The sequence below is a fragment of the Ceratotherium simum genome, chromosome 9 (genome assembly GCF_057802395.1).
Source record: "Ceratotherium simum simum isolate JZ-2026a chromosome 9, ASM5780239v1, whole genome shotgun sequence".
In the NCBI taxonomy this organism is placed as follows: Eukaryota; Metazoa; Chordata; class Mammalia; order Perissodactyla; family Rhinocerotidae; genus Ceratotherium; species Ceratotherium simum.
Window position 1 is genome coordinate 34738437 of NC_141908.1, and position 12164 is coordinate 34750600.

The following is a 12164-nucleotide window of genomic DNA, read 5'->3' on the forward strand; positions in this document are numbered from 1 at the left end:
GGCAAGCACAGAGAGCTTTCTGCTTAGAGCAAAATCAGTTGGCAATGAAGTTACTGTTTTAAATTGCAGGAATTCTCTCATAAGAGTGTATCTGAAATGTGGGAATATATGTGAAGGAAAGGAAATACAGAAATTAATATGGTATAGGAATGAAGATTTCAAGAGAGTGGAATCCAGTATGTAGTCCAGAGATTCAGTTCAGAGTCAGCCAGGGCTGGAGTAAAAAAATAAACAATGTGAAACATTAAAAGAGACCTGGTTGGATCGGTTGGTCTCTCTCTTCTCTTAAATAAACAAAGGCAGGTATTTGAAACTTTTGGTAATGGCTTGTTCAGTGCTTTATTTTGTGGTTCAAAAGTAAGAGTATAGTCACTTGAACTGCCAGAATCATTGAATTCATTTGAATCTTAAATTTTAAATGTATTTCATTTCTGAAAAATGAAAATAATTAAGATAATAATTCTTGTATGACATATTCACTTTACAAGTTAACTATTAAATATCAATAAAAATATATTGCTAGAAATTACATTTCCAGACCACAAAGGTTCTAGATATAAATAATGGAAGTCTAAGTTCTATAATAAATTATAAAGGGAAAAGTGAGTATGAACTTGTAGGAAGAGGGTAATACCAAGCAGAAACACACACAAACCTATAATTCTTCAGTCTCCTTCTCCCATCCACCTCCTGGGTCTGTGTATATAATGTTATTGTTTGTTTCTTTGTTTTGGATTTGAAATGGGTCTAGGTTTAGGCGTTTTGCTTAAAAGGAAGGGAGAATTGAAGTAGAAGGTCAAAAAAAATTTTTTAAATCTCATCTGTAGCTAAGTTTTCTTTCCTGTGCTATATAGTGGCTAACATTTATTGATTATTTGCTATATGCGAGACACCTGATCCTCATAACAGCTTTATAAGGGTAGATTCTATTTTTATTTCCATTTTGGGAAATTGAGGCTCAGAGAGGTCAAACAGTTTTTCTAGCTTCATACCCCTTATAAGTGGCATAGCTGGCACTCATACCCATCTCTGTCTAACTACAGAGCTTAAACTCTTAACCACTAACAGGAACCATCTAAGTACTTCATTGTAGGATTCTTTATTATTGGAAAGGAATTCTTTGGATCTAGAACAAAATAATACCTTCTTTATAACTAATCTTTAGGATATAGAAGTAGTTGTATTATAATGAGCCTTTCTTTATAACCATATTTTTTCCGATATATTTTATTCTTATTGAACAATATTTCTCATTTATTTTCACTTTGATTTCATAATTGTATTGCAATGGAAACATACTTTATCTCAGCATAGTAAAATCCACATGTAGGAATCCTAACATTTACTTTAAGAAATATTCTGGTTTTGTCATTGAGTTCTCTGTGTACTTAAATGGTAAAATGAACGGTCAGGTCTTAAATATAATTTTGAATTAGTATGTTAAATGATATCATCTGTTAATTTTCATTATATTTGTGAGTCTCTTTGATTGACTTTTTGGGACTAAAATATTTATGTACTTATACTCCCTGCATCATTATTCCAGTCTAAGTACAGGTAATGTTGATCTGTAACCTATTTTAATAAGTAGGGAAAAAACTACATAATCTCTTTCAAGTGTTTTTATTTATTCTGTCTTTGCTACTTTGAATAGTCATAGAGATTTAGAACTAGAAGGGACCTTAAGTTTATCTGGTCCAGCCCTCCACTTGATAAGCTTGAAATCTTAAGTGTGAGTTCACTTCTCCTGGTTCTGTTCTTTTCCCTTTACACCATAATATCTCTTTTGTGTGCTGGTCCATTGCCGCATCTTTGAAAACCTGGGTCAAAACTCATATCATTAAGGAAACTTGACCTTATTAACTATATTGTTTGCTCTGCTCACTTATATTTTGTATCCAGTTGACACAAAAGCCTTTTGAACAAAGGGGTGTTTTAGGAACATTAATCTGTACAATGTGTTCGGGTAAATGGAGAGAATGTGAGTGGCTGGGAAAGAATTTCATCATGAATCAATTTTTTTAGTCACGTTCATATATGAAATAACGATTATAGCAACATCTCTAAAAATAGTCATGGCATGTTAAAAAATTCTTTAAGCCTATTTCAGAATCCTTATGAAGTTTAAAATAGAATGCAAGGTCTTCAAAGTTAAACATTTTCATTATGTAGTGATGTAAGACCATGGGATTTGTTTCTTGTGGATTTTTTCTCCACCTTATTTAGTATTGTAGTCCAGATTAGAAATCCATATGGCATGACAAAGAAAATCAAATCAGCTTGACAGGGCCAGGTATTATCTACCCACTTTTGTGGGTTTGACAGTATTAACAGTAAATAATGCTGAAGTTTTACTTAGTCTGGATGTAAATTTTTTATTTTATTTCTGATCAAGTTTCCCATATTAGACTTTATTAAATAGATTTAAGAAATTATAGTTATTTTGCTTTATTGATCTAAATTACATATTAGAGGAAGGTGCTACCCCTGATTAGTCTTATCATTCTTCCGAGATTGGATCCTTTGCTTTTTTTTACCTTTCCCTTCATGAAATTATAGAAGAACCAATGAGCAAAAATTGTATGTACCCCACTCAATCTTCCCAAGCCCCTCCACCCCTGTATTACATTACCATTTGCCTAGCGGTGTGTGACTGCTTCACATTATGGAAATAAAAGGTCCTGAATGACTTGTAACAGTAAGAACCATTTTGGAATCATTAGTAGACTCCATGATAAAACTATGAATAAAACAACACACAACAGATGCTTTGGACCAGTAAGGTTTTTATTTTTAATTTGTGCAAGACCAGTAGTGCCTTGTATACGTCTTACACACATATACAAATTAAAATTAAGAATTTGTTATAGACTAAAAAGTACCTTCTGAGCCTCACATTGAGAGTGAGCCTGTCAAGAATCTACAAACACTGGAATTGCAGGTATTTTCCCCCATTAATCTAAAAATATGACATTAGTCTTACTTTTTTCTTAATATTCAGTATTGTGGGGTTACAAAGTAAAACCAAAGGACTGAAAAGAAACTGCCTGAAGTCACCAATTCCTTTTACTCCACGTAAATATAAGGACAGCTGATTTGAAAATAAGCTGAGGGGGCCAACCTGGAGATGTAGTGGTTAAGTTTGCACGCTCCACTTCAGTGGCCCGGGGTTCACAGGTTCAGATCCTGGGCGTGGACCTACATACCGCTCATCAAGCCATGCTGTGGCGGCGTCCCACATAAAAAAAAAAAATAGAGGAAGCTTGGCACAGATGTTAGCTCAGGGACAATTTTCCTCAAGCAAAAAGAGGAGGATTGGCAACGGATGTTAGCTCAAGGCCAATCTTGCTCACCGAAAAAAAAAAAGAAAAGAAGCTGAATCTTGATTTCTGTTACACTGATAAATGAAAAACTATGGTTAGGAATAAGGAGGAAGGAACTTGAAAAGAAATAATTATTATATTTCTTCTGACTTAAAAATGTCTTGTTGGTAAAAGGTAAAATTTCTATACATATGTTTTCTTACCTCTGTCCCCACTCCCACCCCCCATACCTACATTACAGACATAGATCTGTTCCTGGATGCTGAAGTCTATTCCAATGTCTTTTTTTATTTCTGGTTCTGTTTCTTTTTTTAAAATAACTTGTTTTATGTTATGATTCAATTGTTTTCAAAAGTTTTCATTGCTCGTTTTGCACATTTACTGTATTGGATATGTCAGTTTCCCATCAAAATAATTCTCTTGAGCTACTGCTGAGATCTCATTGAATTTATAGATTCTTTTTGAGGTAATTGACATCTTTACAATGTTGAGTATTCCCAGATTATGGTAGGTACCTCTCTTTATTCAGATCCTCTTTTACCGTCCTTCAGTAAAGTTTTATTTTTAATTGCGATATAATTCACATAACATAAAACTCACTGCTTTAAAATGTATAATTCAGTGATTTTTAGTATATTCAGTGTGTTGTACAGTCATCACCTTTCTCTAATTCCAGAACGTTTCCATCACTCTAAAATGAAAATCCCATACTCATTATCAGTTACTCCCCTACTCACCCCTCCTTCTAGCCCTCAGAAACCTCTAGTCTACTCTTCTGTCTCTGTGGATTTGCCTGTTCTGGGCATTTCATATAAATGGAATCAAACAAATCCCAAAAATGAGGCCTTTTGTATCTGGCTTCTTTCACTTAGCATACTGTTTTCAAAGTTTATCCATGTTATAGCATATATCAGTACTTTCCTTTTTATCGCTGAATTATATTCCATTGTATGGATATACCACATTTCATTTATCCATTCATCAGTTGATAGACATTTGGTTTGTTTCCACTTCTGGCTGTTATGAATAGAGCTACTGTGAACATTCAGGTGCAAATTTGTGTAAACATATGTTTTCAATTCTCTTGGATATATACCTGGAATGGAATTGGTGGATCATATGGTAACACTCTGTTGAACTTTCTAAGAAACTGCCACACTGTTTCCTGCAGCAGCTGCACCATTTTATATTGCCACCAGCAACGTATGAGAGTTCTGATTTCTCCACATCCTCACCAATACTTGTTGTTTTCTTTTTTTTTTTCATGACCATCTTAGTGGGTATGAAAATCTCCTTGTGGTTTTGATTTGCATTTCTATAATGACTAATGATGTTGAGCATTCTTTCATGTGCAATTTATTAGCCATTTATATATCTTTGTAGAAGTGCCTGTTCAAATCCTTGGCCCCTTTTTAAATTGTCTTACTTTTGAGTTACGAAAGTTCATTTATATCCTAGATAGTAGACCTTTATCAGGTACATGATTTGCAAATATTTTCTTCCATTCTGTGGGTTGTCTTTTCACTTTCTTGATAGCGTCCTTTGAAGCACAAAAGTTTTTAATTTGATGAAGTCCAATTTATCTGTTTTTTTCTTTAGTTGCTTATGCTTTGGTCTTAGATCTAAGAAACCATTGCTTAATTCAAGGTCATGAAGATTTATACCTACACTTCCTTCTAAGGATTTTATAGTTTTAGTTCTTACATTTAGGTCTGGTCCATTTTGAGTTAATTTTTGTATATTGTGTGAGGTAGAGGACCATATTCATTCTTTTGCATCCAGTTGTCCTGGCACCATTTATTGAAAAGCCTGTTCTTTCTCTAAGTGGTTGTGGTACCTTGTTGACACATAACTGTCTATAAATAATATGGGCTTATTTCTGGACTCTCAGTTCGATTCCATTGGTCTATATGTCTGTCCTTATGCCACTACCACAGCATTTGATAACTGTAGCTTTGTAGTAAATTTTGAAGTTGGGAAGTGTGAGTTCTCCAACTTTGTTCTTTTTCAAGATTGTTTTGGCTATTTGAGGTCTCTTGCATTTCCATATGAATTTTAGGATCAACTTGTTTATATCTGCAAAAAAAAGGCAATTGGAATTTTGAGCCTATAGATCAGTTTAGGGAATATTGCCATGTTGACAATATTGTTTTCAATTCCATGAACACAGGATGTCTTTCTATTTATTTAGATCTTCTTCAGTAAAGTTATGATTATCTTCATGTGATTCTTGCACATTATTGTTAGTTGCATTTCTAAGATTTTGTAGTTTTTCTTTGATATTATAAGGGATCTTTAGCATAAAATTTTTTAATTGCCTAATGCTGCTATATAGAAAAGTTGTTGATTTTATCAGAGATAGACAAATAGACCAAAAGAATGGAATAGAAGGTCCAAAAACAGACCCACACATACATAGTTATATGACTTAGGACAAAGGCACCATAGCAATTCAATGAGGGGAAAAGATGGTCTTTTCAATAAATAGTGGTGAAACAATTGGATATACATAAGGAATAAAATGAGCCTTACCTCTGCCTTATACTGTACAGAAAAATTAATTTGAGATGAATGATAGATCTAAATGTCAAAGGAAGAACAATAAAGGCTCTCTAAAAAATGGAATATCTTTACAACCTTGGAGTAGTCAAAGATTTATTGAAAAAGCCACAAAAAAAAAGTACTAACCTTTAAAAAAAACAGTAAATTGGACTTTAAGAACTTGTGTTCGTCAAAAGATCTTATTAAGAGAGTGAAAAGACAAGCCATAAACAGAAGATGTCCATGACACATTTCTGACAAAGGATTAGTATCTAGAATATGTAAAGAACTCTATAAACCAATAGAAAAATCAGCAAAAGACAAACAGGAAATTCAAAAAAGAGGATATCTAAATAGGCAGTAAGTAGGTTAGTCATCAGAAGAATGAATATTAAAACCATAACAACATGCTCTGCAGACCCGCTAAAATTAAAAAGACTAGTGATACCAAATGTTGGTGGCAATGTGGAGCAAGGGAAACTCTCATACATTGCTGGTGGAAGTGTAAAGTAGTCAACTATTTTGGGAAAATGTTTGATGCTTTCTACTAAAGCCAAATTTACATCTGCCTTATAACCCAGCAATTCCACTCCTGGGATATACCTAAGAGGAGTGAGTGCAGATGCCCAGCACCCACCAAAGATAATGTTTGTAGTATCATGTTCATAGTATCTGTATTTATAGGGGCCCCAGATTAGAAACAACACAGATGTCCAACACTAGAATAAATTAATTTTGGTATTTTTATATAATGGAGTACTAAACTGCAACACAAAAGAACACACTTACGCTGAATACAATCACTTGGATGAATCTCACAGACATGATATTGACTGAAAGAATCCAGACACAGAAGAATATGTATTGTTTGATGTCATATAGTTGGAGTTTAAAGGGCAGCTGAACCAGTCGTCATGATAGCCAACAGTATAGCAGTTATCTCAGGATTTGGGAGAGGGGAGGTGGATACTGACAGGGAAGAAGAACAAAGGAGCTTTCTGCAGTGCTGGAAATATTCTATATTTGACCTGGATGGTAAGTCTGTGAATAAAAATTCCTTGATCTGTATACATGTTAGCATTTGCACCTTACTGTGTATACTTTAATTTAAAAAGTAAAATGCATATCTAGAGAGAGTAAAAAAGCCACCATACTTAGTCATCATTTTAAATTCAGTAATTGAAGATAGTATTTTCATTATGGCTGAGTGAATTCAAAATATGCCCTCTAGAGGCCAGCCTGGTGGCGTAGCGGTTAAGTTCACGTGCTCTGCTTTGGCGGCCCAGGGTTCATCGGTTCGGATTCTGGGCGTGAAGCTGCGCACCCCTCATCAAGCCATGCTGAGGCGGCGTCCCACATAGAGCAACTAGAAGGATGTACAACTATGACATACAACTATCTACTGGGGCACTGGGGAGAAAAAGGGAAAGGGAGGAAGATTGGCAACAGAGGGCCAATCTTCCTCAAAAAAAAAAAAAAACAAAAAACAAAACATGTCCTCTACCAGAGATAAATGAAAGGTTTTGACAAATGGGAACCAAGATACCTTGAGTGTTTTAACAGAACTTCAAAGATCACAAATAAGTATCATAGGAGATCATACAACTCAATAGCAAAAAACCAAAGAGTCCCATTAAAAAATGGGCAGAGGATCTGAATAGATATTTTTCCAAAGAAGACACATAGATGGCCAACAGGTACATGAAAAGATGCTCAACATCACTAATCAACAGGGAAATGCAAATCAAAATTACAATGAGATATCACTTCACCCCTGTTACCAGGGGTGTTTGGCTGTTACCAAAAAGACAAGAGATAACAAGTGTTGGTGAGGATGTAGAGAAAAGAGGACCCTTGTGTACTGTTGGTGGGAATGTAAATTGATACAACCACTATGTAAAAACAGTATGGAGATTCCTCAAAAAATTAAAAATAGACCTATCATATGATCCAGCCATTCTACTTTTGAGTATTTAAGGAAAATGAAAACACTAATTTGAAAAGATATGTGCACCTTCATGTTTATTGAGGCATTATTTTCAGTAGCAAAGATATGGAAACAACCTAAGTGTTCATCAGTGGATGAATGGATAAAAAAATTGTGGTGTGTATATATATATATAATGGAATACCGTTCAGCCATGAGAAAGAAGGAAATGCTGCCATTTGTAACAACATAGATGGACGTTGAGGGCATTATGCTAAGTGAAATAAGCCAGATGGAGAAAGGCAAATACCATATGATCTCACTTACATGTGGAATTTAAAAAACGACAACCAAAACCAAGCTTATAGACACAGAGAACAGATTGGTAGTTGCCAGAGGCAGGGGGTGGAAGAAATGGGTGAAGGGGGTCAAAAGGTACAAGCTTCTAGTTATAAAATAATTAAATCATGAGGATGTGATGTACAGCATGGGGACTACGGTTAATAATACTGTATTGAATATTTGAAAGTTTCCAAGAGAGTAAATCTTAAAAGTCCTCATCACAAGAAAAAAAATTTTTATAACTCTGTGTGGTGACAGATGTTAACTAGATTTACTGTGGTGATCATTTCGCAATATATACAAATATCGAATCATTATATTGTACACTTGAAACTAATATGATGTTATGTCGTTTTTACCTCAGTTAAAAAAAGAGTAATTACCCTGAATACTACAGATTAAGAAATAGACTTTCCTCTTACTATTTATGGCTTAAATGTGTCAGATATACACACACGTACATGTACACACACAACTCAATGTCGAGTCCCTATCTTCCAAAGGAGAACTGCCCTCCTAAATTGTCCCCACACAGCTCTGTATGCAGTTCCATAATAGCACTTATCACAGGCCATCATGACTTAGCATTCCTGTTCCTCCCTGCACTTTAATAAAAAAGAACCAAAAAAAAAAAGAATCGTAGGAGAGAACCTGCCAGGGGTTGTCTTTATCTTCCCCCAGAGAGGAAAATCATGGGGAGTATTTTGAAAAGGAGCTTTAAAGCAAGTGATTCCTCAAAGATTTTTAAGTCCCTTGCCCTGCAGTACATGTGTGACAACTACTACAGTGTTCACAGTGGGAATGTGGTATGTTTGAGATGGTAAACCACTGCTCTGGAACGTGTCTTCCTTGCCATTATAATTTCTTGCTTTGCCTGTTTTGTAAGGGTCCCTAAGCATTAGAGCATGTATATCTCAGTAAAATTCAATTATATCAACATTGTAGTTATTATAACTTCCTGAAGTTTAGTAGACTGTACTTTAGAGGTTTTTCTATTTTTATGGGAGTATGAGGTCACAAAGTTAGTAAAAAAGAACAATTAAGTCCTGAAATTCTGTGCCATGATTAACTTCAATTTGTTAGTATGAATTTAAGTGTTCTCGAGTCGTTAGTGTTTTTTTTTTTTTTACAATGAATGATAATGCTGACAGTTTAATTTTATGATCAGGTTTCTGTTTACTAATCGTGTGTTTGAGGAATTTTTTTTTTTTAAAGAGGCAAAACATTTAGTGCATCTATTATTTTATTTTACCATATAATAGGTAATACAGCTACGTAGGTTAACCTTTAATGGCACATGAGAAGCGTCTTAAACCAGTCTCTAGGTGAGTAAGGTTGAGTGGCGAGAGTAAATAAAAACTTTAGGTTATGGTATACACAGTGACTGAAGCACTGTAAAGAAGTATAGGGATTAAACTCAGCATGTTGCTCTAAGTAGTGAAATGGAAAAATTATACTTGATAATCAGGTCAGTTTTTGACAGAGAACTTGAGATCTGTCCATTACTAATCCTGCAGATGTTCAGTGTTGTTTTTAAACTTGTGTTAATGTATAAAACTTTTGGGGAACATATTTCCAGATTGTAATCATTTTCAGTAAAAACTGGGGGTGTTTTTCTGTTATATATAATTACATTTTCCTTTTTTCATTTGTTTTTTTTCCCTCCTAGGAAACTTACTGGACATTCTTTCCACATGGGCTATAGCATGGCAATTTTGAATGGCATTGTAGCTGCTCTTACTGTAGCATGGTGCCTCCTGTAAACCCACACTGAAGCAATATTCTTGGCAAAACTTAGTCATGATTGCTTTGTAATAACAGGGAAGAACATCATTGCCTATGCAGAAGACCAAGAAACCTGTTCTTATGCTATTCAGATACGTGTCCTATCATCATCATTATGGAGGATCTTCTTAAACATCGTTCTAGAGCCTAGGCATTGGGAATATCTGAGTATTAAGTTTCAAGTAATTTCTTAAAAGTGTAAGATGTTTACCTCACCTTTTTACTTTTGTGTGTGTAGTTTTTTATAAGTTGTAGAAAACATTTTAATGGAACTAAACTCGAAAACTTGAATACAGGACAATGCCTACCTTTCCGTCTATGTACTACATTTTTGCTAAGAAATACCGATATTACTGTTTAATTGACATAGAAATATTTCTTATTTAATTCACTGTATTAGGAAAGCAAACAATGCCTACTACTTTGACGTTTTATAGAAGCTACTTTCAAATCAGAACATTTAGTTTTTGATATTCCTATAATCAGTAGAAGGTGCATTTATATTTTTTAATGGGGCCTAGTTCCTTATGTGTTTTTTTTTTTACATATTTTCCTACTACATATTGAATTTGTATGTTTTAAAAATTGTTACATCTAGAGAAATGTAAATGTTATTTTTTAGCTGGTTCAAACCTAATACTTATCATTTTTAATAAGTATTTTGTCTTTTAAAAAAACAGCAAAAAAAAGCACATTGACCTGATTTTAAAATTAAGTAAATTTATTTTTAACAAAAAATGACTGAAAGAAGGTAAATTATTTAAGCCATTAAAATACTGAGAAATTTGAAATTGTTCACTATTTCTGTTTCTATAATTCCAGATACTTGTCTTGGTGTATATATGGTTACTTCAATAGAACTGATATTATTTTGTTTTCAATAAATATAAACCTGAAATTTTTATATTTAGAAATGCTTGAACTAGTTTGTTTTTAATCTCAAAAATTTAGTTACCAAAATAGAAATGGTATTTTGATACAGTGTGTATATATATGTATAATTTTTTATATATGGTTTCATAATTTTTCTATTTAAATATTCTTTAATTGTGGTGTTAGTTGTTTTTATAGTAATTAAACTTTAATTGTTCCCACTTCCTTTCTAAATACCTGTTTGTCTGATTCACACACTTACTGACATCACTTCAAGTTTAGAAAGATGGACTATTTAAAATGCTGTTTTCCCTGGCCATAGAAAAACTTGCATTAGGAAGGCATTGTGTAGTCAAACTGCTGATTTGGGCTAAATGGAAAATGAATATGAATATGTTCAGTGTGTTCCTGTTATCTGTGGAGTGTTGTCACTGAGAAAATGATTTAATATGTTTCTAAAAGTCTTAACATTTTTTTACAATTCAAAAGCCTTTCGTCAGAAATGACAAATACTGCTCCAACTTAAATTATCTGAAGTAAATGTTTAGATTATTATGGGTGTGTCTGTGTGTATGTGTAAATACATAAATACAAATCCCATGGCTTAAGTATTCCTTCTGGAGTGATTGTTGCAATGAATATATTTTCACTCTCTGCCTTCCTCCCCCACTTCCTCCCCACCTTGGTTCTAAAGCAATGTAGAAGTAACAGAATCAGTTTTTATTCTCTCCATGCCTCCAAGTCACCGCCCTCCCTCAAATTGGATAGCTTCTTCCAGACCCTTTGTATGTAGATATCTATTAGATACATACATATATGTCTGTAAGAGATTAATTCTGGAACCCTATTTTTTCTGGACTAGCACTCTTTGTTGGGAAATTACTCCCCTCTCTCCATTCTAACATAGGGTCCAGATAGAAACCATCCTACTTCTGTAACAGAGTGATTGACTAAGAATAGATACCTAATCAAAGCTAGGCCAATCCTAGTTTCTCATCTCTCCTGGTCACAGTGACTGCAACAGGAATGGAGACATGACTCAGATCAGGCCAGTCTCTTCCCCGGATTTTTCAACCTGAAATTAAGGTATTATGAAGCTGGTAAGATACAAGGCCACGTGATGCTAGCAGCCAGCATTCAGCCAAGCTCAGTGGGAATAAAGCTGACGTGGATACTGCTAATGACATTCCCCTGGTCCCCGAAGCCCAGTGGTGACCCTGCCATTCTTGAAATTTGGTTACATGAGCCAATAAATTGCTCCGTTGGCCTCTGCTGTTCATACAGGTTTTTGTTAATTTCAACAAAAGGAGTCAAGATGAGTTTACCTAGCAGCTGGAATCCATCTCTATTATGAGACTGCCTCGGATGATCTC

At 34.3% G+C, this 12164-nt stretch overlaps 1 protein-coding gene across 1 annotated transcript in view; it reads left to right on the forward strand.

Moving 5' to 3' along the window:
* ARL6IP6 (ARF like GTPase 6 interacting protein 6) overlaps positions 1-11402 on the forward strand; it is a 38024-nt gene extending 26622 nt beyond the window's left edge. The window contains exon 4 of the mRNA XM_004423824.3: positions 9803-11402. Within this exon, the coding sequence (XP_004423881.1) occupies positions 9803-9896 (94 nt within the window). The 3' untranslated portion in view covers positions 9897-11402. The remainder of the gene's footprint in view (positions 1-9802) is intronic.
* The last annotated feature ends 762 nt before the right edge of the window (positions 11403-12164 follow it).